Source organism: Sardina pilchardus, chromosome 13 (genome assembly GCF_963854185.1).
Source record: "Sardina pilchardus chromosome 13, fSarPil1.1, whole genome shotgun sequence".
In the NCBI taxonomy this organism is placed as follows: domain Eukaryota; kingdom Metazoa; phylum Chordata; class Actinopteri; order Clupeiformes; family Clupeidae; genus Sardina; species Sardina pilchardus.
In genome coordinates, this window is record NC_085006.1 from 10,220,223 (window position 1) to 10,247,849 (window position 27,627).

The 27,627-nt window shown below is 46.3% G+C and overlaps 1 protein-coding gene across 1 annotated transcript; it reads left to right on the forward strand.

Annotated features, from left to right (window-relative positions):
* The first annotated feature begins 301 nt into the window (after positions 1–301).
* On the forward strand, positions 302–24,745 carry taok1a (TAO kinase 1a). Its single transcript, XM_062552095.1, has 20 exons — positions 302–755; positions 8,345–8,603; positions 8,834–8,905; positions 9,924–10,025; positions 10,564–10,609; positions 10,756–10,852; positions 11,066–11,179; positions 11,579–11,670; positions 11,963–12,056; positions 12,423–12,504; positions 12,995–13,162; positions 13,939–14,151; positions 14,303–14,446; positions 15,820–16,056; positions 16,272–16,400; positions 16,575–16,778; positions 17,046–17,285; positions 18,346–18,558; positions 19,064–19,246; positions 19,799–24,745. Exons 2-20 carry the CDS (start codon positions 8,472–8,474, stop codon positions 20,330–20,332), a joined length of 3,096 nt encoding a protein of 1,031 aa, XP_062408079.1. The 5' UTR covers positions 302–755; positions 8,345–8,471; the 3' UTR covers positions 20,333–24,745.
* The last annotated feature ends 2,882 nt before the right edge of the window (positions 24,746–27,627 follow it).

Sequence of the window (27,627 nt, forward strand, 5' to 3'; positions counted from 1 at the left end):
TTTAATATGTTCAGCAGTGTAGGCCTACTAACTCATCAGAATCTAAATGAACCATACCCAATGCCCAATAACCATTCATGCAGCCCATTACAAAATGCACTGATCAATGTTATTATTATGCATCCTGATTGGCTGTCAACGGTCAACTTGCATTTTTATGTCTTTATAAGTTGTCAAGGTTCACCACATATCACTGGGTTTTGACTAGAGAAAAAATGCATACAGTTGATGTCCCTCACAGGCTGTAGAATGCATCCAAGGAAAAAGAGGGCGGAACTGGCGTTCCAGGAACAGACGGGAAGAGGAGGGGAGAGAAAATCACAGTCCCAACACAAACAGTGAAATATAACTGCAAACTCCATCTAATACTGCGAGGCCTGTAAGCCATCGGACTTCTCACAGGGCGTGGTTGCAGCTAGTTTTTAGATTGTTTTTAGGAGTGTTCCCTCATATTTTCCTCGTCGGATTTGACACGGAGGGAGTGAGTTGCCTGGCCGCCATCTTTAGGACTTGTCCGTGAGGGGGAAATCAAGCTTCTGGGCCACCGTTAGCCCTGGGGTGGAGTTTTAACATTGTCAACTAGCAAAATCAGGAACGTTAAGTTATAATCAAACCCTGTCGCTTAAATACGCTTCAAAACTCGATCGAAGGCAAGGTTAGACCTTCATCAGACTTATCCTAACTCTGATCTGGATGGACAGCACTTCTTGATTCCAGGCAATATTCAGTCCTCTCAAAACTGGCCTGTCGGACGGGTGAGTTACCGCCTTACATTCTTCAGCAGCTGCACTAACGTTAGTATGAGCAGATTTAGCTGGCTCGCTAACTAGCTATCCAGCCCGCTTGCCTATGAACGGCCAAGTAACTTTTGCCTTGGGAAAGCCAGCAAGAAGAATCACATACAATTTGCTAATATAGTAGATATTCACTTAATTATTGTCAGACTTACTGTATTTTAAGTTATAAGTTGATAAATCATGTAACTTCATGACATGCCATGACTTAAGTAGCCAAATACACTGCCACGTTAAAGCTATTTGTTAGCTAGCAGATAGCAAGCTAGTTCTGGAAGTTCTGAAGTTGTCTGTCTTTGAGTAACATTATAAGTCAATGTTACCCAATAATGACTGATCACTAACTCGTGACATTTTGATTATAGTTTATTCATAAACTGCATGAGTCATATTTTGTAGACAACTAATCTCTCACTCATTACAACATTTGCCAACATTTTAATGTTTATCTGTTTCTGTAGCTCCGCTGGTTTATAGTGTTAGCTAACGTTAGCTAACTTACTAGCTGACGGTTGCTAACTGTAACGTTAGTGGATGTCTACCATTAGCTAGACTACAGGCCTTGCTGGTCAAGTTTAGTGGTAGTTAGCTCGCACTCTAGCTATCAAACCACGATCTAGATACATTCGTAATGTTGTATCTACACCTGGCAATGCAAATTATTTGAATATTGAAAATGACATGGTGTTGTAGTGCTATGACTAATTAATGTTAAGCTGGTACCCAGGTGGTCCAGTGTAACCCTGCCAATTTGGGTAGCTAACTACCCTAGCTAGGAGGGCTTGCTAGCTTGCTTGTTTTAAGCAGTTAAGAGTTGCCTAATTGACTGTGACTTATTGCAACAAGTATTATTTATTTTGTCAGCCTCCGTGAGCAAGCATCTCATCCTGTTTACTTGTTTCTGGACAACGCCTAATTGTGTGGAGACCACTGTTTCCCTTATGCTGTGTGACAAATGTCTTGTATTGTCGATAACGTTACTCGTTTTAACCCATAGATGTTGAATATGCTATTCTTCGTATTACGATGTTAACCAAAATCAACTATACTATTGCTGTGATTACAAAGCACTATTGCGTCGGATTTGGGCTTTTCATTTCCTCATGTCAAACGTTGACTCATCTCCCCTGAAACTACTATGCTGACAGATTAGCAAGGCATCTAAGACAAGGCCCTATAATGCAGTAGTTCAGGTATGGAGCGACGACAAAACAACAACAACAACAACTCTAATCTAAATCCTTTTTTGTAATTAAGTCGATAAATGAATGTCGGTTTCCGCAATACTCTATTATTCATTACGTTACATTGTGGCATGTGGATGTAATTTCTACCCTATTATTACTAAGAAGTTGCCTTCATGTCCACATGTTGCTGGTTCATTAAGTCTCTAACCTTTTTGCCTTTGATGGGGTAAGCACATGCTTACACACTGGTGCCAGATTCATTTGCCTCCCTCCCACTGAAATTGGAACCTTTCATCAGGCACACACTCCATATGGAGCCCATGCATTATGCCTTGACTTTCCTGGGTGTGTTCCCTTTGGTCATGTTTTATGGAGCAACAAGATCTTTTTTTCCCCCACAAGAGGCGTACTGTCACACAGTGTATGCTATAAGACACATTTGGGTGGTGTTGATATACTTGTTCATCCACTGGAAGAAATCGTTTTAAAGGGGGTACTTGTGGATGCCAGAACCCTTGTGGTGAAAAGCTCTTGTTGGGCATTGTTGCCATGGCCTATTTGTCTTTGGGTGTATATCACACAGAAACATGCAAACTGAAATGTGTGTGAACGCTCGACTGAATGATGTCTCTGTGCAGAGGAGACGCGGTCCCTTGTCTCCCCGCAATTGTCTGTCTCTGACCTCATTGCTGTCGCGTAAAGCATCCCTCTCTCTCTGTCTCCCCCTCCTCCTGGACACTTCAGTTGAGCTCAGCCCCTGCTGTTTGACCATGCATACCACCATCATCTGCCAGCTAAGCCATGAAAGGACATGCTAGAAAATACAGGCCTGACTGACATACATGGTTTCATACCATATCATGTACCATAAACCATGTGCAGTCACCCGATGAGTAATTATTCATTTTGATTTTGTTGATCTGAAAACCACTGCAGATAGTTGTTATTTGTCTTGAGTTTGGGATTTAGTTTGAAGCTACCTTCAGTTACATCTGATGAAGCACTTATACCATGTAAGCGCAATAAGCGAACTTTATAGCAACAATGTAGCTATTCCATAAGTTTTTTCCTGTTGCTGGCTACATTTGTACAGCTAATGTGCCAGTGGTGCCAGAACTGCCTGACAATTGAATGAATGCACAGCACAGACTTGATGTTAGGCTCTGTATCAAATAGCATTCGTTTAACAGATTGTACATCAGGTTTTATCTTCTGTTTGTTGTTATTTGTTAGCTTGTAGTGTGAGTGTGGTGTTAAACTCTCCCCAGAGTGGACCTTTATGTCGTGCTAACCACTTGGCTGACACCCTCTTGGGAACTACCAGACAATAGTGTCATAAAAATGAAAGGCGAAGTTTGCTGGATCCTTGTCATCAAATGATGAAGTCTCTTTAATAATGAATGTGATGTCCCATGATCCATGGAGAGTTCTCCAAAGAGCTTCAGCATTTATTTGAGGATGGAATGTGTCACACAAACATCTCTTGTTGTCGGAATGAAAGGTTTTCTACAGCTAATCTTAGTTTAAGCAAATGTTCCAACGATTTGTAAGGTATTGCCCAATTTGAATATCAGCTTATTTGCATAGAGAGTTGTCTTGCTGTGGGATATTAACTATTGACCTGAAATTAGGGTACGTGTAGGAAGGTTGGCCTTTGAGGCCATTACGCAGTAAAGGTTTGCAAATAAATGGATTGAAAATGTTTTTTAGCTTGGGCATCACATGACCTGCGTGTGTCTGAGAGTCTTTGAGTAAAGAGGGTACATGTTTCTCATGATATTCATGGAATGTTTGCTGCTTTTCATTAGTGATGAACCCACCAGAAGTATTTCAGTTTGTTAACATTAATCTTCTCTCCTGGTTGTCTAACAGTTGTGTTTTCAGTAAGCCACATCTTCAAATCTTTTCTTTAGATTTTGAGCATGATGGGCCAAATTATCGTTACTTTATTTTTGTAGCGAGCCTTCCTTCCATATTACACAGCTATTAGTTACCAACTTTGATGATGAAATCTGTTGGTACTTCACTTAAGAAGAATAGAATATGTCATTTAAACCAGATTTGTGAACTCTAGTAACCATCGTGTTCCAACTGATCCTTAGAAATCGCTACAGCAACACATTATATCTGCGGTGCCATCATGAAAGTTAAGCATCTTATGTCGAAGCTCAGTCTTCATCCCGGCCCGCTCATTAATTGACACATTGTGCACATGTAAATGTGGTGGCCCGTGCGTAGAATGTCCACTGACGCTGTCGTCATCCCTGAGCCAGGCCTTGCATGATTACGGATGTACGTCGGAGGATGGGGCCCACAAAGCGGCTTTTCAGGCCTCTCCAGCGAGCTGGTGGCCGGAGGGAGGAAGGGGAGGGGGCGAGGCAGGGAGGGAGGGATCAGGGCTGGGCCATGGGTGGACAGGCGGGCAGGCGGGCGGGCGGGTAGCAACAGCAGCAGTGGCTCCAGCACATACGTAATCCAGAGCAGGCCTGTGACACCGCCGTAGTGACCTTAGCCAGCCAGCACAGTGTGTGGACATGATGCAGATCTCACCATCAGTTTACTCTGTGTGTGTGTGTGTCTGAGCCTAGAAATGAAAATGTTGTTGAATGGATGGTGTTATACTCCATCCCCCCATAAACACACACACACACACACACACACACACACACACACACACACACACACACACACACACACACACCCTATAATTTTGGTAGTCTGGGAGAACAATTATAATTCTTTGCTGTATTCATTCATGTGGAGCACCGTACATGATTCTGTGTTGTACAGAGTGAAGCAGTAAGATGACATGCAAATGTTGAGACCACTAGCCTATGTTTTGACGGCGCACAAGGATGTACCCTAAAATGGGTTCTGTATGAAAGAAGACCTCTAATTATTACATTGCACTGGGGAGCGATGATCTGCAGAGTGGTGAATCAGCGTGTAGGCCAATTATCAATTAAGCTCCCGAGGCTTGCCGCTTCTCTTTATCAGCAAGAGGTTGCATGTGTGTACTGTAGTAGGCTATGACGTATCAGAGTGTTTTACAGTATAAGAAGATTAATCTTAGTACTCTCTCCAGTGGGTGTCAGAAATGGTTTGGTCTGATCTGACGGTGTCAGTGTGGGACAGGGATTTGTCAGTTGTAAGGAGATGCCGTATTGTGTTTCAACAGTAAGGCTCATTAAATATTTGCAGGGGTCAGGGGCTCAGGGCAGGGGCTACTGAGCTCTAATTGTTTGTATTTAATGCTGTGCTGCTGTGCCGTTGTTGATGATGATGATGTTGTTGTTGTTGTTGTTGTTGTTCTTTGTGCGGTATGGCAGTGCTGAGGAGGTTGAAATTACCCCCCCTCCTCCCCATTGGCATTAGCGGAGAGCAGCCAGACCAGGAAGTGGAGTGCAGACTGTATGCACAGGGAGAACGTGCAGAGGGAATTCCTGCCCTTTGTTGTCCTGCCCTGTCGCATTCTGGCCATCTGTGTGTGCTCAGTGGCACGCAATGGTGTCCGTCAGCCCGCCACCAGCCCAGGGCCCCGGCTCTGTCTGCTCTCGCCCCGGCCTGATTAGTAGCCCAGCGCCACCAGACTGGACGCTAGAGAGAGCTCCACAGAATACAGAACGGCCACTTTGGTCTCCGCTTGCAGAAATGTGTTGTTTTCTCATCTGGGTTGTGTGTTTCTGTACAGTTTAGGGTTGCTAATTACTCATCATTTGTTGTCATGGTTTTGAGCATCACTTTGAGTCTGGAGTAGTGTAGTTGATGTGTGTGAAGTCAGGAAAATGTGAGGGACGTTTATAGAATTTAAGAAGTGGCCATATAGTCATCATCTTTTAGCACTCTGGCACCTTCTTATGTATTTACGTTTTATGCGTTGTAGCCGTTGCGTGTGTTTTTCTTTTGTGTGTGTGTGTGTGTGTGTTTGTTTTTGTCTGTCTGAGACATGTGGTTTTTGTTTTGCTTTTTGTTTTGTTTTTGTCCATGCATGAATCATGTGTATGCATATGTGTTTGTTTGAGTGTGTGTGTGTGAGCTGAGAGCTGGTTTCTGTTCTAGCTGGGCGGGCTGGGAGAGCGAGGGCCAGTCTTGTGACTCAAACATCAGACCTCAGTCATCAGTATTGTGTCTGTGAAGCTGATCATCTGAGCTGTGTGTGTGTGTGTGTGTGTGTGTGTGTGTGTGGAGATAGAGGGATGGGGGGGGGGCAGTGCCCAAGCAGCAGTAATAAACAAAGTGCTATTTAAAAACGAGGACACAGTGTTGCATGCTGTAACTCCACTGTTGGGTGAACTGAAGGGGGTTTGGTCATGGAGCGTTGCCCCACTGGGGGAAGAAAGCAGAGAGAGCACTTGTGAAGTGCAAGCATGAATGGCCATAGCATAATGACTAGCCTATATGGTGGTGGCGTATATGGCCTTTAGGAGTGGTTTGAAAGGAGGGGGAAACTACTTGATTGGTATCAGGAAATTGCTGAGTTAGAAAAAAAAAGGCTTTTGCCCTCACACCCAAAAAGCCCAGAGCCACAGTGCAGTTGTTTATGCTGTGTTGTCCATGACTGTGTTATGGCGATGAGAAAAGAGTGTGACTGACGCCTTCCTGCTGACAAATGTCCATTTGTGCCTCTAGTCAGGGCACGAAAATAGCAGAACTGTTTTGCAATTATGTTTTGAGCAATTTCAACATATCCAGAAGAAATGCTTTGAACATGTCTGTGGGATCGGCGAGACCTATGCCGATGGCATTTTTAAGATGGCCGAGAATTGCATAAATCAGACGATTCTGGCAATTCAGATGGCATGGCAATTCAGACAGTGATCATTTTTTCTTAAAGAACTCAAGAATTTCCGCTGATTCTTTAAGGAATTCCTGTTATTTGTTTGAAGAAGCCGACTGGTGATGAATCTATCGGGTGATGTCACGTGCCGCAGATGTCGGTGAGATTTATTGGCCAGTGCGCCAGTGAAAGGACGCGTCTCTTCGCCGTTTGCCAGCGTGACTGATGGACTCGCGCGCGCGCGATATTCTTTGTCCCTGTCCTGCACCTTGTTACTGCTCACCTGTGCTTACGCAAGCGCTCTTTTGTCAGGCCTGCGTCGGTGGATCGGCGCGTCCAAGGTAGCAAAGCAGCGCAGAGAGCCAGAGACTGAGGAGGCAGGAGACGAGGGAGTTTGGTGTTATTTATTTATTTAGGGGAGGGAGTTCGCGGGGGTAGTGTTGGGCTATTGGTTGATGCCGGGGATGGAGTCAATCAGTCCACCATGTGCAGGAGGTACCATTGCCATGGCAACCGGAGGGCTGAATTTTTTTTTTCTTTTTTTTTTTTCTCTCTCTCCTCTCCAGACGCCATTGCGTCTGTGCGGCCACCTCAGTGGGAACCTGGAGCTATAAGTGGCCTTCTCTCCTGGGCTCGCTACGCCTGATACAGCTACCCACCCTTATGCCTATAATTAACACACACACACACACACACACACACACACACACACACACACACACACACACACACGGCTCCTCGGACAGGCCCACTTCCGCTACCCCCACATCACTCCCTGAAGTGGCCAGACACACGCGCACCACACACATATACACACATCAGTCATCCTGGCAGAGTGAAAATCCAGATCAAGGCAGACTCCGACTCCACTAGAACTAGTGAGGTGACCCAACTGTTTGGATGGCATGAAGTGCTTTTGGCAGCGACGACAGTGCAGATAGTCAGTGATGGCAATCACAGAGGTGTGTGTGTGTGTGTGTGCGCACAGTTTTCCAGGCATGTGTTAGAGTGTGTGTGTGTGTGTGTGTGTGTGTGTGTGGACACAGCAGAGACCTGCTGGGAGTGTGCTGAGGGTGTTGTGGCTGCCGCTCGAGGGTGTCTCCTCTCCACTTCCTGTCTCTGGCTCTCCTTCGGTGTTGCTCTGTGTGTTGCTTCTGGATCCCTCGCTCTCACCTTTCTCTAGTCGCTTTTCAGCACTAGATAAATCGGGTAGAGATGAGAAAGCAAAGATGACAATATATTGCGTTATTGTCTGTCTTTCTGTCTCACTCTTATGGAGGCTGATTTAGTCCTCATGTGGTCAGTGATTCTCTGTGTGTCAGTTGATGATTTTTCTCTTCATCAGTTTCTCTCTATTTTCCTCTCTGCCATTAAACAAGAGAGCCGAGAAGCCAACTTATTACATGATCCTCTAGCTGTGTCTCTCTCTTGCTCACACTCAACTCAGTCAGTCAGTCAGTCAGTCACACACACACACACACGGAGTGTTTCCATGCTGTGTCCCCTCTAACAGCTGTATCTCGGTGCTGTCGCCGCTGTCTCAGGTGTGGATCTCTAACAGCTGTGCGTCTGTCCCTCTGTCCCAGGTGTGGATCTGCATGCAGCCGCTGTCCTGCAGATGAGCCGTCGGTGGGGGCTGTCGCGTCGCAGTCGCAGACCCAGATAGTCGCTGGTGGCTGCGCCGCGGCCCCTCGCCCGCCCCCCGCTCCCAGCATGCACAAGGGCATCCGCGCCGGGAGCCTCAAGGACCCCGACATCGCCGAGCTCTTCTTCAAGGAGGACCCCGAGAAGCTCTTCTCCGACCTCCGCGAGATCGGCCATGGCAGCTTCGGCGCCGTCTACTTTGTGAGTAGCCAGTAGCCAATCAGCAGTAACCCTGAGCCTTGTGCTGGTGTTCCGGGGGTTTATGGGTATACGGATGGACCCAAAGCCGTTTATTTTATATCCGTGAGCTAAATAAATGGGATCCATTTTCCACGAAAATATTCCGAAGCATAAGCATAATTCCCAACCAAGAAGAATCTCCTCACGACTGTTTACATGTGGTTAAGTGGTCATGTGACCTGTGTCCCCAGGCTCGGGATGTGCGGACCTCAGAAGTGGTGGCCATCAAGAAGATGTCCTACAGCGGGAAACAGTGCAATGAGGTGAGCCGCCATTTTCAACAGTTTGTTCAGAATATGTTTTGTTCAACTATACCTCACATTTTAGACATGGGTGTTACAGGGTCATGAGTGTTGTGGACTCCAATGGACTCCTGTGTTGTTAGGCTACAACAAGGTTGCCGTTACTGTCATGCTACTCTGTGCTGGTTGTACAGTGTGGAGCTAAGGGGCAAAATCCTACTGATGCAGGTCTTTCGTACACCTAGAGATATTCTGAACATGCAATTATAGTGACGTTGCATAGCAAGAACTATTTGGTTGGGGGAAACAAAGTTGTGTTTCTAAACATTGTAGGTCTAATGATTACACGGACTGAACTGCAGTCTGGCTAAAACTGGTCTGTTCTAAGCGTCTTTGCCATTGCTATATATGGATTTTGCCGCGTTTGCAGCGGAGTTGCTGGAGTCGAGAATTCTGCTGCTTTTCGGTTACTCATCCGAGGTCAAGCTGCTTTAGTCACCCTCTGCGCAACACAGAGTGAGTGAGTGAGTGAGTGGGTTTGCCTCTCCTCTCCTCCGCTCCTCTACCATGCTAATGGAGACCGAGTTTTCTGGACCGACTGCTGCCTGCCACTGCTGCAGGGGGTTCAGAACTCAGAGCGATGAGCTCACAGTGGAAGCATTCGTGCCAGACGTACAATTAAAGCCGCGCTAGGTGGGACTGGGGCGTCATAAATGCGTCATGAAACAGTTTAAAAAAAAAAAAAAGAACAAAGACAGAAAAAAAAGAGTATGGGTTGTCAGCGAAGCAAACAGTAGTCCAGGGGTAGTCTGTTTTTATTTTTAGTAACAGAGAACCTGTTTGATGATGACGGAAACCAAGTGCATAGATTTAGCAAGTGTGATGCAGAATGTTGTTGTCATTCACGCAGTTTCTTCCTGTTCTTTTGTGCGTCATGTCAGCAGCACAAGAGCACGCCAGCAAGAGTTTTGTTGTTTGTGATAATAGCCTTTTTCTAACGCCTCTCCTGTGTCTCTTCTTTCCTCTCTGTAATGTGCAGAAATGGCAGGACATCATTAAGGAGGTGAAGTTCCTCCAGAAGATCCAGCACCCCAACAGTATTGAGTATAAAGGATGTTACCTGCGTGAGCATACAGCATGGGTGAGCGTCCAGTCCGTCCTCTCCTAATGAAAACAGCACACCATTCCGGCAATAGCATATACCACCTTTACCAGTGACAGAATTGCTTAAACAGCTCTGAAGAATTTCAGCATATTTTCAAAGAAAAGTGTTTCAATGTCATATGAAAAAATGTATGATGGCCTGAAAGATAATATTAAAGTAATTAAAGAAAAAAGAAATTCGGCACATTGTTGGAGGAATTCCTGTTATTTGTTTGAAGAAGCAGACTGGTAATGAATCTGTTGAGAGTCCAGCCACTTTGCCCACTAACAGTGTGGATGGAGTACCGATGTGACTGTGGAGGGGCACTTTCATTTCACAGTTACAGAATCGTCCGCAACAATCTCCAGCTCCCTCTGCTTGTCTGTATTATTAAAGGCACTCTGAAAGCTGGCAGTCACTGTGTAAACCTGATTTGCCCCCTGCTTAATTTAATACATTTCTGATAAAAGGCACATGGTCAGATTTGGTGTGCTGTTTGACAGTGGACTTACAGCATGTGTCTTTGTCCTTTTAGCTGGTAATGGAGTACTGCCTGGGATCCACCTCGGATGTTTTAGAGGGTAAGTTTGTTTGTTCATCACGCTCGGCCTAATCAGGCCAAAAACTACCCGCAGCCTCACGCAAATGACAAACATGATAAGACTGTTGGGCTTGCCTTGAACTCCGAGATGGAGCATTGATTTGCCTATTGATTTGTCTGTTCCAGTGCACAAGAAGCCGTTACCAGAAATGGAAATAGCAGCAATTACTCATGGGGCACTGCAAGGGTTGGCCTACCTTCACTCCCATAATATGATTCACAGGTGCGTATCTGTGTGTGTGTGTGTGTGTGTGTGTGTGTGTGTGTGTGCGTGCGGGCACTGTTGTCTGTAAAATAAGCGATGAACTACTGTAAGTGTGCTTTCATGTGGTGATTATCATGTGCCTATACTGTAGTCTAGAGAATGGAAAAGGTGAGTTTTAATGTGAGCCTGCACCCTTTGTGTTCTGTCCCTCCCGCTCTCTGATCCTCTCAGAGACATCAAGGCAGGGAACATCCTGCTGACCGAGCCGGGGCAGGTGAAGCTGGCGGACTTCGGCTCGGCCTCCCTGGTCTCCCCAGCTAACTCCTTTGTGGGGACTCCATATTGGTGAGTCTGCAGTTGGACCTACCACATGCTCGCTCACACACACACACACACACACACACACACAAATCACTTCAATAACTCCGTCAGTGTTAAGTTGTGATTTATGGGTTAGGGAAACTTGGGTTGAGATGCAGTGAGCTGGTGATCATAGGGTAGAGTTTTATAGCACCAGCTATGACATTTTATTATTTCAAAATCAGAGTTTGTTGGCAGACTTTTATGTCATAGCAAGGTATGCAACCACACAAACAAAACCACAGAACCGTAGAAGACTGAAGTTGGTGAATTCATACGAAATGTTATGCATGATGAATGAATCTCTCTCTCACACACACATACTCACATACTCACACACTCTATCTCCCTCTCTCCCTCTCTCTCTCCCTCCCTCTCTTTCAGGATGGCCCCTGAGGTGATCTTGGCCATGGACGAGGGGCAGTATGAGGGCAAGGTGGACATCTGGTCTCTGGGGATCACCTGTATTGAATTAGGTCAGCCAGAGTCCACAGCACACCTCGCACCCTCCGGCTAGAAAACTCCCCCCATGTTTATCACATTCTCCTGTGTGTTTTCTATCATGCCTGGACTAGTGCTCTCTCTCTACACCTCTCCTTCTCTCTTAATCTGTCTGTCTATCCCTCTCTCCCTCTCTTACTCCCTGTATGGATGATGGATGCAGCTACTGTAGGCCCACTGTTTTTGCAAGTGTACATTACTGTGCCTATGCCAGTTGATTAACATGATTTTCTCTCTCTCTCTCTCTCTCTCTCTCTCTCTCCACAGCTGAGAGGAAGCCTCCCCTCTTCAACATGAATGCCATGAGTGCCTTATACCACATAGCCCAGAACGAGAGCCCCACGCTGCAGTCCAGCGAGTGGTGAGTGTCTCCAGTATTGATCTGCTCCTCGCTGCTCCTCGGTGCTCCTCGGGCCCAGTGCCACTATTTACTCCCCTCATGCATCATTTAGTTCACCTTCACCATATGAGCCGGGGGAAGAGGAGAGCAGCAAGACCCCCCCCCCCCCCTTCCTCCCTCTACGCTTCTCACATCTTTCACACTTTTTTTTTTTTTTTTTACTATTTCTATCTATGTTGCGTCATTGATACTGACTCTCTCCCTCCCCCCTGCTCTCCTCTTTTTTCCATCTCTACTTTCTATCTCTTCTCTCCCATTACCCTTCCTCCCATCTTCTCTCTCTCTCTGTCTCTGTCTCTCTCTCTCTCTCTCTGTTTCTGTTTCCAGGACGGATTACTTTAGAAACTTTGTGGACTCGTGCTTGCAGAAGCTCCCTCAGGACAGGCCCACCTCTGAGGAGCTGCTCAAGGTGAGCGAGCGTCACTCACATTACACACGTCACTGTCCTCACACCTAGAATGTATAATAATAATAATAATAAAGATTCACTTTTGGAAATAAATTGGGGGAAATTGACCACAACATTCACTTTTTTTTTTAGACCCACCTATACATTACAAAACACATCAATAGTTAAGTGTTCAATATATTTGACTGTTACATGAGAATATCTGAGAGACATTCTGTCAGGTCTGCACATAATAAGAATAATGAATTCTCATGCAGACACTGACAGATGGAAGATGAAATGAGTCTGTAGAGCCCGACTGCTGGGGCTTACCGCCGCAGCTGGTGTTTAGATTGAACAGTCGCGCGTTTATTTGCGTTTATGTGCCTTTGGTCTTTAAAAGCAAGCGTGAGCGAGGCTCAAATTGAGAGTGTTACTGCTCTGTTCCTGCTATGCGCTGTACGTTTCTCTCCTTGACCTCTCCGCGCCCCTCCCCGCTCTCCTCCTTCAGCACGCGTTCGTCCAGCGCGAGCGGCCCGAGTCGGTGCTCATGGACCTGATCCAGCGCACCAAGGACGCCGTGCGCGAGCTGGACAACCTGCAGTACCGCAAGATGAAGAAGATCCTCTTCCAGGAGGCCCACAACGGCCCCACCACGGAGGTCGCAGACGAGGAGGAGGTCGGTGGAGCTGACCACACACACACACACACACACACACACACACAAGCTATTTATGTCTCCATCTCGGTCTCTTATGACACTCAGATCATGTTCATGAATGCTCCTTTTTTGTAGTAATGTAGGAAGTCTTGTGCATGTTGACAGTACAGTTGTGGCCACAAGTTTCAGCAGTGACGCAAACATTATATTTCAAAAGTATTGTTGCTTCAGCTTTTGTGGTGGTGATTTACATTGTGTCTAGATTATTGTGCAGTGATCAGAGGCATAATATCAGTAATTCATTGCAGAGCTTCATTGGCATAAAAACTTTTATCACACACACAAAAAAAGATTTTTCACTGCAGTTGGCCCATGGCACAAGGCACAAATGCAGTTGACATCATTTCAGTTTTACCATATCAGTACAGCGGAAAGTGTGTTTGTATTTGTTTTTTCAATACACAAATGAAAAAAACGATGTAAAAATAGTTTTTGAAACACAAAATGTGTGCCACTGCCAAAACATTTTTTGCCGTGACTGTAGATTGAGGAAAGATTTGAGGCACACTAAACCCAAAATGTTTTTCAGCATTCGTTTTCTTTGTTGGTGCCGATGTATGCCAACTTGTGTGTGTGCGTGTGTGCGTGTGTGCGTGTGTGTGTGTGTGCGCGTGTGTGTGTCATGTCTTATGTACGATTGTGTTTGTGTGAATTTGAGGCGTGGGTGTATGTCCGCGCGTGTGTATCTGTCTGACTTGTACGACCACCCTTCCGACTGCCCGTTCTCTTGGCAGGAGCCGGACCACAGCGGCGTGGGCCGCACGGGCACGGTGAACAGCGTGGGCAGCAACCAGTCCATCCCCAGCATGTCCATCAGCGCCAGCTCCCAGAGCAGCTCCGTCAACAGCCTGCCCGACGCCGCCGACGCCGACAACAAGAGCGAGCTGGACCTGCTGGAGGGCGACCGCACAGTCATGTCCAACAACTCCGTCATCCACCTCAAACCCGTACGCACACCCCCCCCCCCCCCTCTCCATCTTGAACTGCTGCCGTTGTGTGGTCGTAATGGATGTTGTTTCTTCTTCTCCATGTCCCTTGTGATAAGTTTTCCCTCCTTATGTGAAGTTGATTCACCTGGCCAACTGTGTGTGTGTGCAGGCGGAGGAGAGCTACCAGGAGGAAGAGGAGGAGACGGAGCCCCAGAGCAGGCCCTCTGAGCCGGGCCAGTCTCCGCCCAGTCAGACGCCCCGCAGACCTGTCCGCAACCGCGAGCACTTCGCCACCATCCGCACCGCCTCCCTGGTGAGAGCGCTCTCTCTCACTCAAATTCAAATTCAAATTCAAAATGCTTTATTGGCATGACAAATGAGATGTTCATGTTGCCAAAGCAGTCATACAAATGTATATCATAGTGTAACAATAACACAGAAACATAATGATGCATACATACACTGTACACATGCATACATATGTGTACATACATACATACTGTACATGCATACATACATTCTCTCTCTCTCTCTCTCTCTCTCTCTCTCTCTCTCTCTCTCTCTCTCTCTCTCTCTCTCTCTCTCTCTCTGGAAGCTGTGGCAAACTGTAGATACAAAGTACAGGTCCTGTTTTTTTTGTTTGTCAGATTTGTATTTTCTTACGCACGAAAGCCAGCTGTAAAGGTCACATAGCCCGGTGCTGACGGATAGGCAGTTGACTGCGCTCCGTAATTAGAGAGGGGCCACATTGCGTTGGGCAGGATGTTTTGTGTCTGCTTGCATAATCCAGTCTTGTGGCTGCGCTTCTTGACGTACGAGTCGGCAGCCTTGATTTGTGAAGTCAGATCATATGTTGAAGCGAAACTTCACAAGTGTTTTTTTTTTTGTTGTTGTTTTTTTAGAAAAAAAGTCCAGCATAACTTTGACTAAGCACTACAGCTTGGTGTTAATGTTGGTACACAACAGGTTTTTTACTTAATTGACCTGGGCAAGCAGTTCTAGAAAGCTTGGAGCGCACAGCAATATCCTTGTGTTTGCTTCATTCTTATGCATTCAGTAATTCATTTGTTTATTTAAAGGGTTTGAGTCATGAGTTTGGTGTTAATGTTTTACGCTCATTAGTTTAAGTGAATGTTGAGTTTATGTTGTGTGATGTCATTTTGCCAAATATGGCATGAGTATGCTCCATATCTTTAGTTCAGCTAATGCGTTAATGTAGATCAGTTAAGGAGTCTTGTCCATGCCGAAGCTGCCATGTCGGACCTGTCGACCAGCAGAGTAATTATGGCTGACCAGTCCACCTCACCGTCGGATTGACCTCAGGGTCATGCCATGACTTCTTTACAGGCGATATGTCGCAACACTCAAGTGACTCACTGCAGCAGCAGTAATAATTGGCATCTTATATGGGCCAAGACCATTTTCATCTCTGGTATTGAAGTTAATTTCTGATTGGGGTTTTCCACCTCGCCTTGGACAGTATGTAGAGTTTTCTGTACGGCTCAGGCAGTTGACTTATGAGACATGTGGAATCATAGTCACGTTGGGTCACTAAAATGAAATGACCATTGGTCTTGCTTGATGCCCAGTGTGTCCTCTACTTTACGTTTCGGTACAGTAAAGCACCTTATTTTGTCATTTTTGTAAGTTTTGTAATTCTTGAGTGTGTGTGTGTGTGCGCATCAGGTGACGCGTCAGATCCAGGAGCACGAGCAGGACTCTGAGCTGCGTGAGCAGATGTGGGGCTACAAGCGCATGCGGCGGCAGCACCAGAAGCAGCTGATGGCCCTGGAGAACAAGCTGAAGGCCGAGATGGACGAGCACCGCCTGCGGCTGGACAAGGAGCTGGAGAGCCAGCGCAGCAGCTTCTCCTCCGAGATGGACAAGCTCATCAAGAAGCACCAGGTCGCCATGGAGAAAGATGTACGTACCCAGCCAACGTGTTGCCCCAACAGACGCTTTCGGTTTATCCTCCTACATTAACGATTATTTTGTTGTAACTTTGTATTTTCATTAACTTCTGCTTACCTCTTGACTTGAAGGTTTTAATGTTTGATATAGTTAGTGTATTGTTGGTGTATTAACTTGTTATAGTGTTAAATTAGATTGAAGTGCTAATCATGTGCCCTTGTCTGCAGGCCAAGACCTTTAACAACGATGAGAAGAAATTCCAGCAGCACATCCAGAGCCAGCAGAAGAAGGAGCTCAACAGCTTCCTGGAGTCGCAAAAGCGGGAGTACAAACTCCGCAAGGAACAGCTGAAAGAGGTAACGGCCATCATCACAACAACATTCGGATTCGGATTGATGTTAGCAACAGACATTCATGAGACTGTTTTTTTCTGTCTTTGTGTTTCTTTCTTTTGCTCTTTCTTTTACTTTCTTGTCATTTCATGTTTTTATCATTCCTATTTCATACTGTATGTGTCCGTCCATCCGCAGGAGCTGAACGAGAACCAGTCGACACCAAAGAAGGAGAAGCAGGAGTGGCTGTCCAAGCAGAAGGAGAACATCCAGCACTTCCAGGCGGAGGAGGAGGCCAACCTGCTGCGGCGCCAGCGGCAGTACCTGGACCTGGAGTGCCGCCGCTTCAAGAGGCGCATCCTCATCGCCCGCCACAACGTGGAGCAGGACCTGGCCCGCGAGGTGAGCACGACTCCACTGGCCGTCTCTGGGCCTCCGTCCACTCTGTCCATTTCTCTCTCTCTCTCTCTCTCTCTTTTGATCATCTAAAACACTTTTATTACGGTCCTATGAAAAGACTCGACTTGATAATCCCTATATCTCTCGCTATCTCTCCTGGTTTATGTTTGAAGTTGGAATTGATTTCTGCAACATTTCTGAATTGTGTGTGTGTGTGTGTGTGTGTGTGTGTCTGTGTGTGTCTGTGTCTGTGTGTGTGTGTGTGTGCAGGAGCTGAACAAGCGTCAGACGCAGAAGGACCTGGAGCACGCCATGCTGCTGCGCCACCACGAGTCCATGCAGGAGCTGGAGTTCCGGCAGCTGAACATCATCCAGCGGCAGCGCGCCGAGCTGATCCGCACGCAGCACATGACGGAGCTCACCAACCAGCAGGAGTACAACAAGCGCCGCGAGAGGGAGCTGCGCCGCAAGCACGTCATGGAGGTCCGCCAGCAGCCCAAGAGCCTCAAGGTGAGCGCCCCGCCCCGCTCCTCGCCCTCCTCCGCTTTCTACTCTGTCATTCTTTCTCTCTCTCTTCTTCTCTCTTTTTCTCCTTGATCATTCCTTTTCTCTACTCTTCTCTTTTTCTCTCCTTGGTCATTCCTTTTCTCTGCTCTCTTCTCCTTCTCTCCTTGGTCATTTCTTTTCTCTCCTCTACTCTCTTTCTCTCCTTGTTCATTCCTTTTCTCTCCTCTCCTCTCCACCTGCAGGTGAGCACAGCAGCCTGCTCTTCAGTCCCCTCTCCTCTTTCCTTTCCCCCCCTTTCTCTCCCTCTTCCTTTTCCCCTCTCCTCCTCCTCCTCTCTCCACCAGCAATCCAGGTACCTCTGGTTCCGAGGACTCATCTGCCCCTCTGTCCTCTTCTCTCCTCCTCCTTCCTTTCCTCTCATTCCTTTTCTCTCTCTCTCTCTCTCTCTCTCTCTCTCTCTCTCTCTCTCTCTCTCTCTCTCTCTCTCTCTCTCTCTCTCTCTCTCTACTCCTCTGTTTTGCTGTTGTCTCCCTCCTGCTGTCTGCCTCCCTTCAGTCGGTGTGCTTCAGCGGAGAGCTGATTAAGCCAGACTGGTTCACTGTGAGACACTGAAGGCTATCTTCAAAACAAATCAATAGCTTTCCAAGAAGCGCTAATCTACATTGATTGATTGATTGCATTACTACCTACTTTCTTAGCATTAGTTAACTTATTAGCTATTCCTGTGTAGTCGATTAGCAGTGGAACATTATGTTTGTTACTTTTAATAATGCTTCAATATACAGGCAAGTCATGAATATTGAATCCTTCAACTGCTCAGTTTGTCTGTCTAATTTCCGAAAAGCTGATGAAATAAACCTTCATTGGGGACTATTAGTCTCATTGGATACTGTTTAAAAACACAACAGCTTGCTTCATCTCGTGTGTGTGTGTGTGTGTGTGTGTGTGTGTCTGTGTCTGTGTGTGTCTGTGTGTGTCTGTGTGTGTCTGTGTGTGTCTGTGTGTGTCTGTGTGTGTCTGTGTCTGTGTGTGTGTGTGTGTGTGTGTGCGCTTGGTGTCCCAGTCCAAAGAGCTCCAGATCAAGAAGCAGTTCCAGGACACGTGTAAGATCCAGACGCGGCAGTACAAGGCGCTGCGCAACCACCTGCTGGAGAACACGCCCAAGAGCGAGCACAAGGCCGTGCTCAAGCGCATCAAGGAGGAGCAGACGCGCAAGCTGGCCATCCTGGCCGAGCAGTACGACCACTCCATCAACGACATGCTCTCCACGCAGGCCGTGAGTGTGCCATGGACACACACACACACACACAGTCGCACAGACACACACACACACGCTTGTACACACACACACACACTCGCACAGACACAGACACACATACACACACTCTCAAGCACATACACACACACACTCGTACACACACACACACACACACACACACGCTTGTACACACACACACACACACACACACACACACACACACACACAGCTGTTACTCAGCAAGTCCAGTAAATTAATCAACATGTCAGGGCTGGTGCGTCAAATCTCTTATCCTTTTTTTTGTTTTGTACGTTATGAACTGAAATACATTTCATGAAGGGGTAAGATTGCTAGCTCCATCCTGTCACTCTAGCTCCTCCCCTGTTCTCCTCTATATTGTTTTAACCCTCCCCTCTCTCTCTCTCTCTCTGTGTGTGTGTGTGTGTGGTGTGTGTGGTGTGTGTGGTGTGTGTGGTGTGTGTGGTGTGTGTGGTGTGTGTGGTGTGTGTGTGTGTGTGTGCAGTTGCGTCTGGACGAGGCGCAGGAGGGCGAGTGCCAGGTGCTGCGCATGCAGCTGCAGCAGGAGCTGGAGCTGCTGAACGCGTACCAGAGCAAGATCAAGATGCAGACGGACGCGCAGCAGGAGCGCGAGAGGAAGGAGCTGGAGCAGAGGGTGTCCCTACGCCGGGCCCTGCTCGAGCAGAAGGTCAGGCGCTCTCTCTGTCTGTCTCTCTCTTTCGCTTTCTTTCTTTCTCTCACTCTCCCTTTGTGTCTCGCATACACACACATGCTTACACACACACTTTAATCTTTCACTCCCTTTCTCACATGCTGTCTGTCTCTTGCTCACACAAACACACACTCTCTCCCCCCTGTGTAGATCAAGCTATTGAGCTCAGCCTCATCTTGCCTACATCTTGCAGTCCCACTCAACACGCCCCACTCACTGACTACCCAGAGAACCAAGACTCAGAAATGCATTTTTGAGTTGTATTGATTTTTACAGTACCAAGAACAAATCAATTCACTATCTACACACCATGCAATGAACATGATGCTGAAAAATGAGCTGAACACCGTAACGAACTTGACACAAGACTTGCTCAACCTTTTGCCATTATGTTGTTATAATGCCAGAAATAAACAACATTGTTGTTAAAATGCCAGAAATGAACCATGACGGCTTCACCATGTAGATGTAAAATGGAGCACTTCTGATTTTTTTTGTGTGTGTGTATCGTATGTGTGTGTGTTCCAGATTGAGGAGGAGATGCTGGCCCTGCAGAACGACCGCCTGGAGCGCATCCGCTCGCTGCTGGAGCGGCAGGCGCGCGAGGTGGAGGCCTTCGACTCGGAGAGCATGCGCCTGGGCTTCAGCAACATCCTGCTGGCCAACATCTCCCCGGAGGCCCTCAGCCACAGCTTCCCCGGGGCCCCCGCCAGCTGGGCCCCCCAGCAGCAGGGCCCGCACCACTCCAGCAGCTCCCAGGGGCCCCACTGGGGCAGCGGCGGCAGCGGCAGCAGCATCTCCAGCCATCACGGCGTGGGCGGCGGCGGCGGCGGCGGCCACCACTACTACCACTCCAGTCCAGGAGGGGGCCCGAGCAGCGGAGGCTCGCCGTGGGGCCACGCGTCGTCGGGGGCCATGCCAAAAAGCAGCGGCGGGGTGGCGCGCAACAGCCCCCAGGCCCTGAACAGGACCTCGTCGGGGGGCCACGGAGAGCCGCCCATGAGCAGGAGCACCAGCATCACCTCGCAGATCTCCAACGGCTCCCACCTGTCCTTCATGTAATGCGCCCCCCCAGCACAGCCGGGCCAGGTCAGAGGTCAAAGGTCAAGGTCCGGGTCCGGGTCCAGCTCTGCTCCAGCCAGCGCGTCAGAGGGAGCGATAGGGACATGACATGGCACCTCCTCTTCTCCTAACACCTCCTCTCTTCTCTACACTCCTCCTTTGGCTCTCTTCCTGCTCTACTTCCTGTGTGTGTGTATGTGTGTGAAAAGGAGTGAGTGTGTGGGTGTGTGTTGTTTTAAGTTGTGCAGTTTTGTGGGCGTTTACATTGCAGTGCACTTGCCCAGCACAGGTCAACCCAGTGCACATGTGTCTATAAATATATAAACACTACTTTTGTTACAGGCTCACAGCATTGCATTTGAGTTTTTCTTTATTTTATTTGAACCCCCAAACTTAGTATTCTTCCGAAAAACGGCTTTTTAAAAAAAAAAAAACTAGTCTAAAACTGTTCCTTAAAACGCAAACAACAAGGACCTGTGTTGCCTCCGTCGTCGGGATTAGTGTGTGTGAGGCCGTGAGAGTTTCGGACGTGTTGTAGAGAAACACCTGACCCACCTCCACCCAGCCTCAGAAGTCCCTCACATCTAATCTGTCCATCGCACCAGAGCAGGGCTGGAGGAGGTCGTTGTCCTCCTTAAGTATGTACAGTACCATTCACTCCACAGATCATGAAGTGGACTGCAGTGATGAAGCTACAGGATTGAATTGATATAGTTCATCTGAACAGGGTGTCGACATTGCTTTGCAGTGTAGAATTTGCCATACCCCTTTCCTTTATTTAATCATAGACTTCTTTTTGCCCTTCATTCTTGAGTTTTTTTTTTTTTTTTTAAATAAGGTGGACTTGAAGATTAGATTATGAGTAAGCGTGTCCAGGTTTTTGCTAAGCTCCTTGAAATGAGATTCAGGGTAAGAAACGTGTTAAATAAAACACATTTTATTACCCTCCCCTCCCCCTTTATAGCCTAGCTGAAGGTCTCGTATCAAAGCAAGGGGGTTGTAGGGGTTGCACTTTTGAACCCCGCCGTCTTTGGACGTGCTGCTCGGCAGTGACGCGATCTGGGTGTTGCTGGGCGGCGGAGTGTTTGGACGAGCCCCACAGACCCCGGCTGAGTAATTGTTCCCAGCGTTTGGTGTGTCGGCCTACGGGAGGAGAGCTCCTCTAAGTCATCCACTGCCAGTGAGCTCCGCACAGCAGTTATGGGAATGCGCCTCCTCCCTCCCCCTTTTAAAGCAGGCTTGGATGTGCAAGGCAGGGCCAGCCGAACGCACCCCAGTCAGTTCCCGGTAATGTGCACATGGGGCTCTGGAAATGCCTATCTTGATTTAAGAGGCCAGAGTCTTCTCTAGGCCCAAGGAGAGTATGTTGCGTTGCATACGAGCGGTCCAGGGCTGCAGAAAGGCTGCTTACCCTGACACCTAGTGGTGTGTTTGTGAAATGTAGTTGTTCCCAGGTTTGTAAGGATTGTTTGTGTGTGGTGTTTTTGTTTGTTTGTTTGTTTGTTTATTGTTGTTGAACAACAATAGCCCCAACTCTTGTGTCATACTAACATTCAGCCATTGGGTGTATACTTCCCAAGGATTGATAGGGATCCCAAAGCCAAAAACATAGTGTTCAGTGCCTTGAAATTATTATTTAGTACTGAAATATGTGCAGTACAGAGCAGAATAATGAATGTTTTAAATTGTATATTGTTTCAGATATAGTCCCAAATGAAAATTGTATTTTTATCAAATGCATATGTTGAAATATGCGGTAATGTAAGAGATAAAGATTGATGAGGTATCTAATCCCATGCCAGCAGACATGCATAGAATTTACGCCAAACTAATCACAGTGTTAGGACAGTGGTCATTTTCCATGGTGCCTTGTATGGCAGCTGCCAAGTAGAAGCACTTTATTACAGCTGTCGTATGGGTTTCTAATCACGTACGTGTGTGTGTGTGTATGTGTCTGTGTGTCTTGAAGTGATGCAAACCTGGACACCCAGGTTTACCTGCACATAATATGTTTAACTGGTTGATTCAGAATGTACTGTAATGAGAAGTTACTTGTTTTTCTTTGCCAAGCTTGGTCATGTGTTATTAGAAGGTTTAGGTAGTCAGGTGAGTTACTGATGTCTGAATGGAGCCTTGAGGCAATGGCACTCGAGTGGAAATATTGTGTCTGAGGTTTTTTGGGGTGGTGGTGGTTAAAATTGAGTTTCAGGTTTCAGATTCCGTTTTCCTACAGTTGGTTTGTGGCTAATGGAGATGTCTAATCTCCTACTGGGTGGAGTTGAATAGGATTGCTTTCACTAGTGAGAGGTCTGATTTGAAGTTTGGTTGAAGCAGTGGAATTCTGTCAGGGCTTTCTCATTAGGTGCGGAAGAGAGTGTGTTTGTGCGTCTGTTGCTGTTGGTATTAGTATTATCATCATCATCATCATCATCATTGTAATAGTAATGAACAATGCTTCTGTTACTGCTCCTTCTCCTGTGAAGAACCCTGATGGCTTGTTTGGAGTGGGCTGGTATTTCTCCGATCTCTCACTAAACCACACTGAGGCATACATTGTCCCTCAATACGTATTAAATACAAAACACTATGCAGCCAATCTAAGCACATTAGTCAAGGCTAGTGATTTCTGCCTAACCCCTGCGAATATGTATTGTGGTATTTCAAGAAGAAAAAAAAAGCTTCTGATTGCATCACCAACATAAACCCACCGTAACAATACTTTCTATGCATCTTTAAAAGTGTTTGACCAAGCACTTAGGCAGAATGCACTGTGACAGTGGCAGGGATGGTGTGTGTGTTAGTGTGTGTGTGTGTGTGTATATGTGTGTGTGTGAATGTGTGTGTTTACACTCACTTTTTCACTCTCTTTCCCTCGGTCTCCCTCCTCTCTGTCTGTCCACCTGGCCTGTCCACTCTCTCTCTCTCTCTCTCTCTCTGCCTTTGAGCTGGGCTGAGGGCACATGCTGCCGAGAGCCTCTCTGGTTTTCTGGGCAGACGAGCACTGCTGCTCCTGCTGTTCGCCCCCTGCTGTTCACACTAAAGCAACACACCCGAAGGCACCGGAGAGCAGACACACCTCTCCATGGGACATTTCAGGCCCAGGGACACTTCAAAAAAAAAAAATTAAGAAAAAAATACCATCACTAACTTTTAGGAGGTTTGAGAAAGCAGAACACTTTAAGAAACGTGTGTGAGTGTGAGAGAGAAAGGGAGAAAGAGAAGGAGGATGTGTTTGTGTAAAATTGTAAATTATGACCGTAAAGGTCAATGCAGAAAAGAAAAAAAAAACGACCAGCTTTTCTTTTAGTTTCTTGCTGAAGAGCGGAGCGGACTGAGAGAGGAGGCCGCGTGGCCGTCTGTGCCGGGCTGAGGAGCGTGCTGAGGTGTGTCCTGAGAGGCCATGGCAGGAGCTCCCTGCCAGTCTCACAAGATCAGGGACTAGTGTTTACATGCCACCTCTACACACACACACACACACACACACACACACACACACACACACACACACTTTCCAGGCTCCTGGCAAGCCATTGCCCCATTAGAATGAGTTGGCACTTCTCAACTTCTCCATACCAGAAAGCATCTGAAATCCTCCTACTTTTTTTTACTTTCCGTTTTTGGCATTGCAAAGAATGTAACGCTTCCACTGTGCATCAGAAAAGACAAGACTTAAGCGGTTTCTTGGCCACTGAAAAAGAAATTATATATATATATATGGCAGACCTCAGGTTGTCAGTCAAGGTTCAGGTTCAAGCGTCTGATCCAGGAACAGTTTTTGTCAAACCTGACTTCCTGCCTCCACCACCTCTGCTGTGTGTCCATGTCCCTCCCCCTCCCCCTCAGACCAGCAGCATCCCTCAGGCGTTCATCACCTTCCACTGATTTGAACTGTACCTATCAGCCCCTACGGCTGAGTCGCCCTCATGTACATACTGAGGGCCTTTGTTGATATTCTTGTTTTTGATAAATGTCTGTGAGAGTGAGGCTGTAGAGGTGTTTTGTTTCCCCCTGGCCCTATTAATTTTATTTACCCGACATCTCCTCTCCACGTCTGTGGACAATTATTTTAGTATTATGATGATACTCACCTTCTTTTATGTCCTACTGACTGAACGTATAGAAAGAGGGTTAAAGGAAGGGGGAAACAGATTTAATATTAAACCTTTTTGTTTTTTTGTTTTTTGGAGATAAAAAAAAAAAAAAAGCGTATTAGAGGTCCAGCCTCTGGTCGAACACTGTGCCATCTACAGTATGAACTGCCAAGCCCAAACACTACTGCATTGGCCCCACTCTGGAGTATCCTTTCGCCTCTGGATGGGAATGAGAAGAACTAGTTCCGGCAGTTACCAAGAGGTGGAGCTCATAGCCTCCCATGACTCAAGCAAAGCAGTGGAGATGGGGAATAATTTTAAAGAGAGAGAGAAAAAAAAGAAATCCATTTTGTGTGTATAGAGTATGTCAGTATTCACCCCCTTCCACATCACCACTACAACCCATGAGTAACCTGTATTAAACTGTATAGATTGTGAAACATGTTATTGAATGTCTAAAAAAAAAAAAAAGATTATACAGATTATACATACAAATTTAAAGCAAAACAGAAGCAAAAGCATTGAAATTGTATTAAAATATAAAACATGGATATGAAAAGAGTCTAGGGTCAAATGTACTATTTTGTTTGTACTGTAATTACTATTTGATGGAAGAATACTGGAGAGATCAGCTGTAATAAAGTAATTTTAGTACAGCCTTTAGTCCTGTGTTTATGTGTAGTTTAAAGTTTGTGTGTGTGCATGCGCGTAGGAACCCCCCAATATTGGAAATCTGTCTGGACCTCAGAAAGAAAATCATTGAGGCCTATAATATGGAGAAAGGCTATACTGTAATTTCTAGATGCTTCCCAGTCTGTAGAACAGCTGCGCAAGGCATCATTACAAAGTAGGAGTTCCAAGTTTGTGCATATCAAAGTGTGGATGAAAATGCTAAATATCTCAATCTATAGAGAGAAAAATCATCAGGGATGTTAGCAAGCATCCCTGCACATCTGCCAAAATTATAGTCGCTGACCTTGAGACCTCTGGGGTTAAAGTCTTGAAGACCGTAGTGAGAGCTTTTTATTGTAGAGGCCTTCAAGGTCAGAAAAGGGGTGCTTCAGAGTCAGACTGAACTTTGCCCATGCACATTTAAAAGCTAAAAAATAGTTTTTGAAAACAGTCCTTTGGTCCAATGAGATTAAACTGGAGCTTTTTGGGCACATGGATGTTGCCTATGTTTGGCGAAAAAAGGGAAGGCCTACAACCATAGAAATACAGTTCCCGCAGTGAAGCATGGTGGTGGGAGCATCATGTTATGGGTCTGTTTTGCTGTCTCAGGCACAGGGAGCCTTGTTAGGTGCATGGGATCATGAAAAATAAAGATTATGTTGACCTTTTGAGGGATAACATCAAGACGTCTGCTCTTAATCTAGGTTTAGGTCGCCACCGGGTCTTTCAGCATGATAATAACCCAAAGCATAGTGAAGAGTGGTCTAAAAACACCCTAAAGGATACCAAAATGAAGGTGCTGGAATAGCCTGTGCAGTTTGGACGAGCTGGAGCTAAAGAGTGCTTAAGAGATATGTGCCAACCTAGTAAAAGACTATTCAAAGAAGTTGTTGTCAGTTTAAGCAAAGAAAGGCTATGTCACAGTAAATCTGAACAGCTACACAAAGAGTCACTTCACCCCATAACTCCACCCACTTCACATTTCTGAAAACGGCTTTCAAAATGGGCGAGACGTTCTGAAATTTGGAGAGAGAGTGCAGCACTGCAGCAGCCAATCAACCATGGTGATTTCGTGTCAATCTGGGAATGAGTGCTGCAGACATGGCTTATCACAGGTAGGCTAATCAGGGCAGCAGGTGTTGGGGCGTTTCATTCCTAATTTGTAACGACCCGGTGACGTAGTGTCGGACGAGAAGTACAGGACTTCGTCAGCATTCCAATTGCATTTTGGACCAACATGCCATGGCATGTCTCAAACTGTAGTATGCGCGGAGAGCAATATCTCCAATACAAAATCAGACGAAATGTTGCTTTTGTCGAGAAACACGATTTTTGCCAATATTAACCCTGGTAATAGTACAGTTCACCACTTATGAGTATTTTCAATCAATCAACAGCTCTAAAAACATATTTTAGGGTGCAGTGACTCTTTAATGGTCAGGGGGCTAGTCATTTTGTCAATTTTTGCTTTTCTTGTCACAAATCAGAGCATGAGTAAGAAATTATCATCAAACTTTGTGGGCATACTGTCTTTGCTCTTTTGTAATCATATAAACTAGGCCTTTCTGGAAATTGTCATTTTCATGTATAAATAAAGGATTATGTCTGAATTCACAAGGGGGGCTAATCATTTTGGCCTTAACTGTAGGTAGGCTATTTACAATGATTTACGCAGTAAGGGGGTTTAATGATCGCATTTTAAGTTGTTAATAACCGATTAAAGCTTTTATCCATGCCACTGCACAATAACTTGTGGGCAAAACAAATTCGAAAAAAGTCTCCAGCATGGATGGCATCCCCATGGCTCGGCTCCTGAACATGATGAAACAGGGAGGACAAAGGAAGAGAAATGTTAATTCTTGTTTGCCATTTGTTAGGGGTCCAAGCAGAGAAGTTGCTGGATCCCTATTGTTTTCCACATTTTCACCATAGGTCCCAAATCAGTGTATGATCTAGCAAAAGCTCACACACAAATGTCCCTGCCATTTTGAAATGTATGGCTGTGGCACATAATGATCCTATTATTATCTTCTCAAATAAATGTCCAATCATAATCAAACCTGGTACACACAATCACCACAATACCCCATTGACAAACACCACTGAAACAGCCACTGCAATATTTCAAGATCTGAATCACTTCGTCCCATCTCTTCAGTAACCTTCCATTATGATTTGACACTGATGATCACTGTTTGCTTTTATATTTACATGTAGGCCTATAATTACAGGTTTGGAGCAGTAAAGGACCTTTGATATGTATATTGTTGCCTGCCTGTGTGTACTATGCAGTTAGCATCCCTTCCTCTGTTTCATGAGAAACAGGCCATGATTTCAAGAAGGTGGTAAACCTCTGTAAGATAACCCAAAGGGTTAAAGTCATATGTGATATGGGACCTGCATTGCAGATCCGTACCACACACAAGAAGCGGACCCGTACCACACATAAGAGGCGGAACCGCATTGCAGATCCGTACCACACACAATAGGGCTCGGGCACACGACTTGCATTCCAGGAATATTGCCGCCATG

Coding starts and splice junctions, on each gene's coding strand:
- taok1a (XM_062552095.1), top strand. CDS start 8,472: ATGCACAAGGGCATCCGCGCCGGGAGCCTCAAGGACCCCGACATCGCC. Junction 8,604..8,833: donor GCTTCGGCGCCGTCTACTTT/GTGAGTAGCCAG, acceptor CTGTGTCCCCAG/GCTCGGGATGTGCGGACCTC. Junction 10,026..10,563: donor TGCGTGAGCATACAGCATGG/GTGAGCGTCCAG, acceptor TTGTCCTTTTAG/CTGGTAATGGAGTACTGCCT.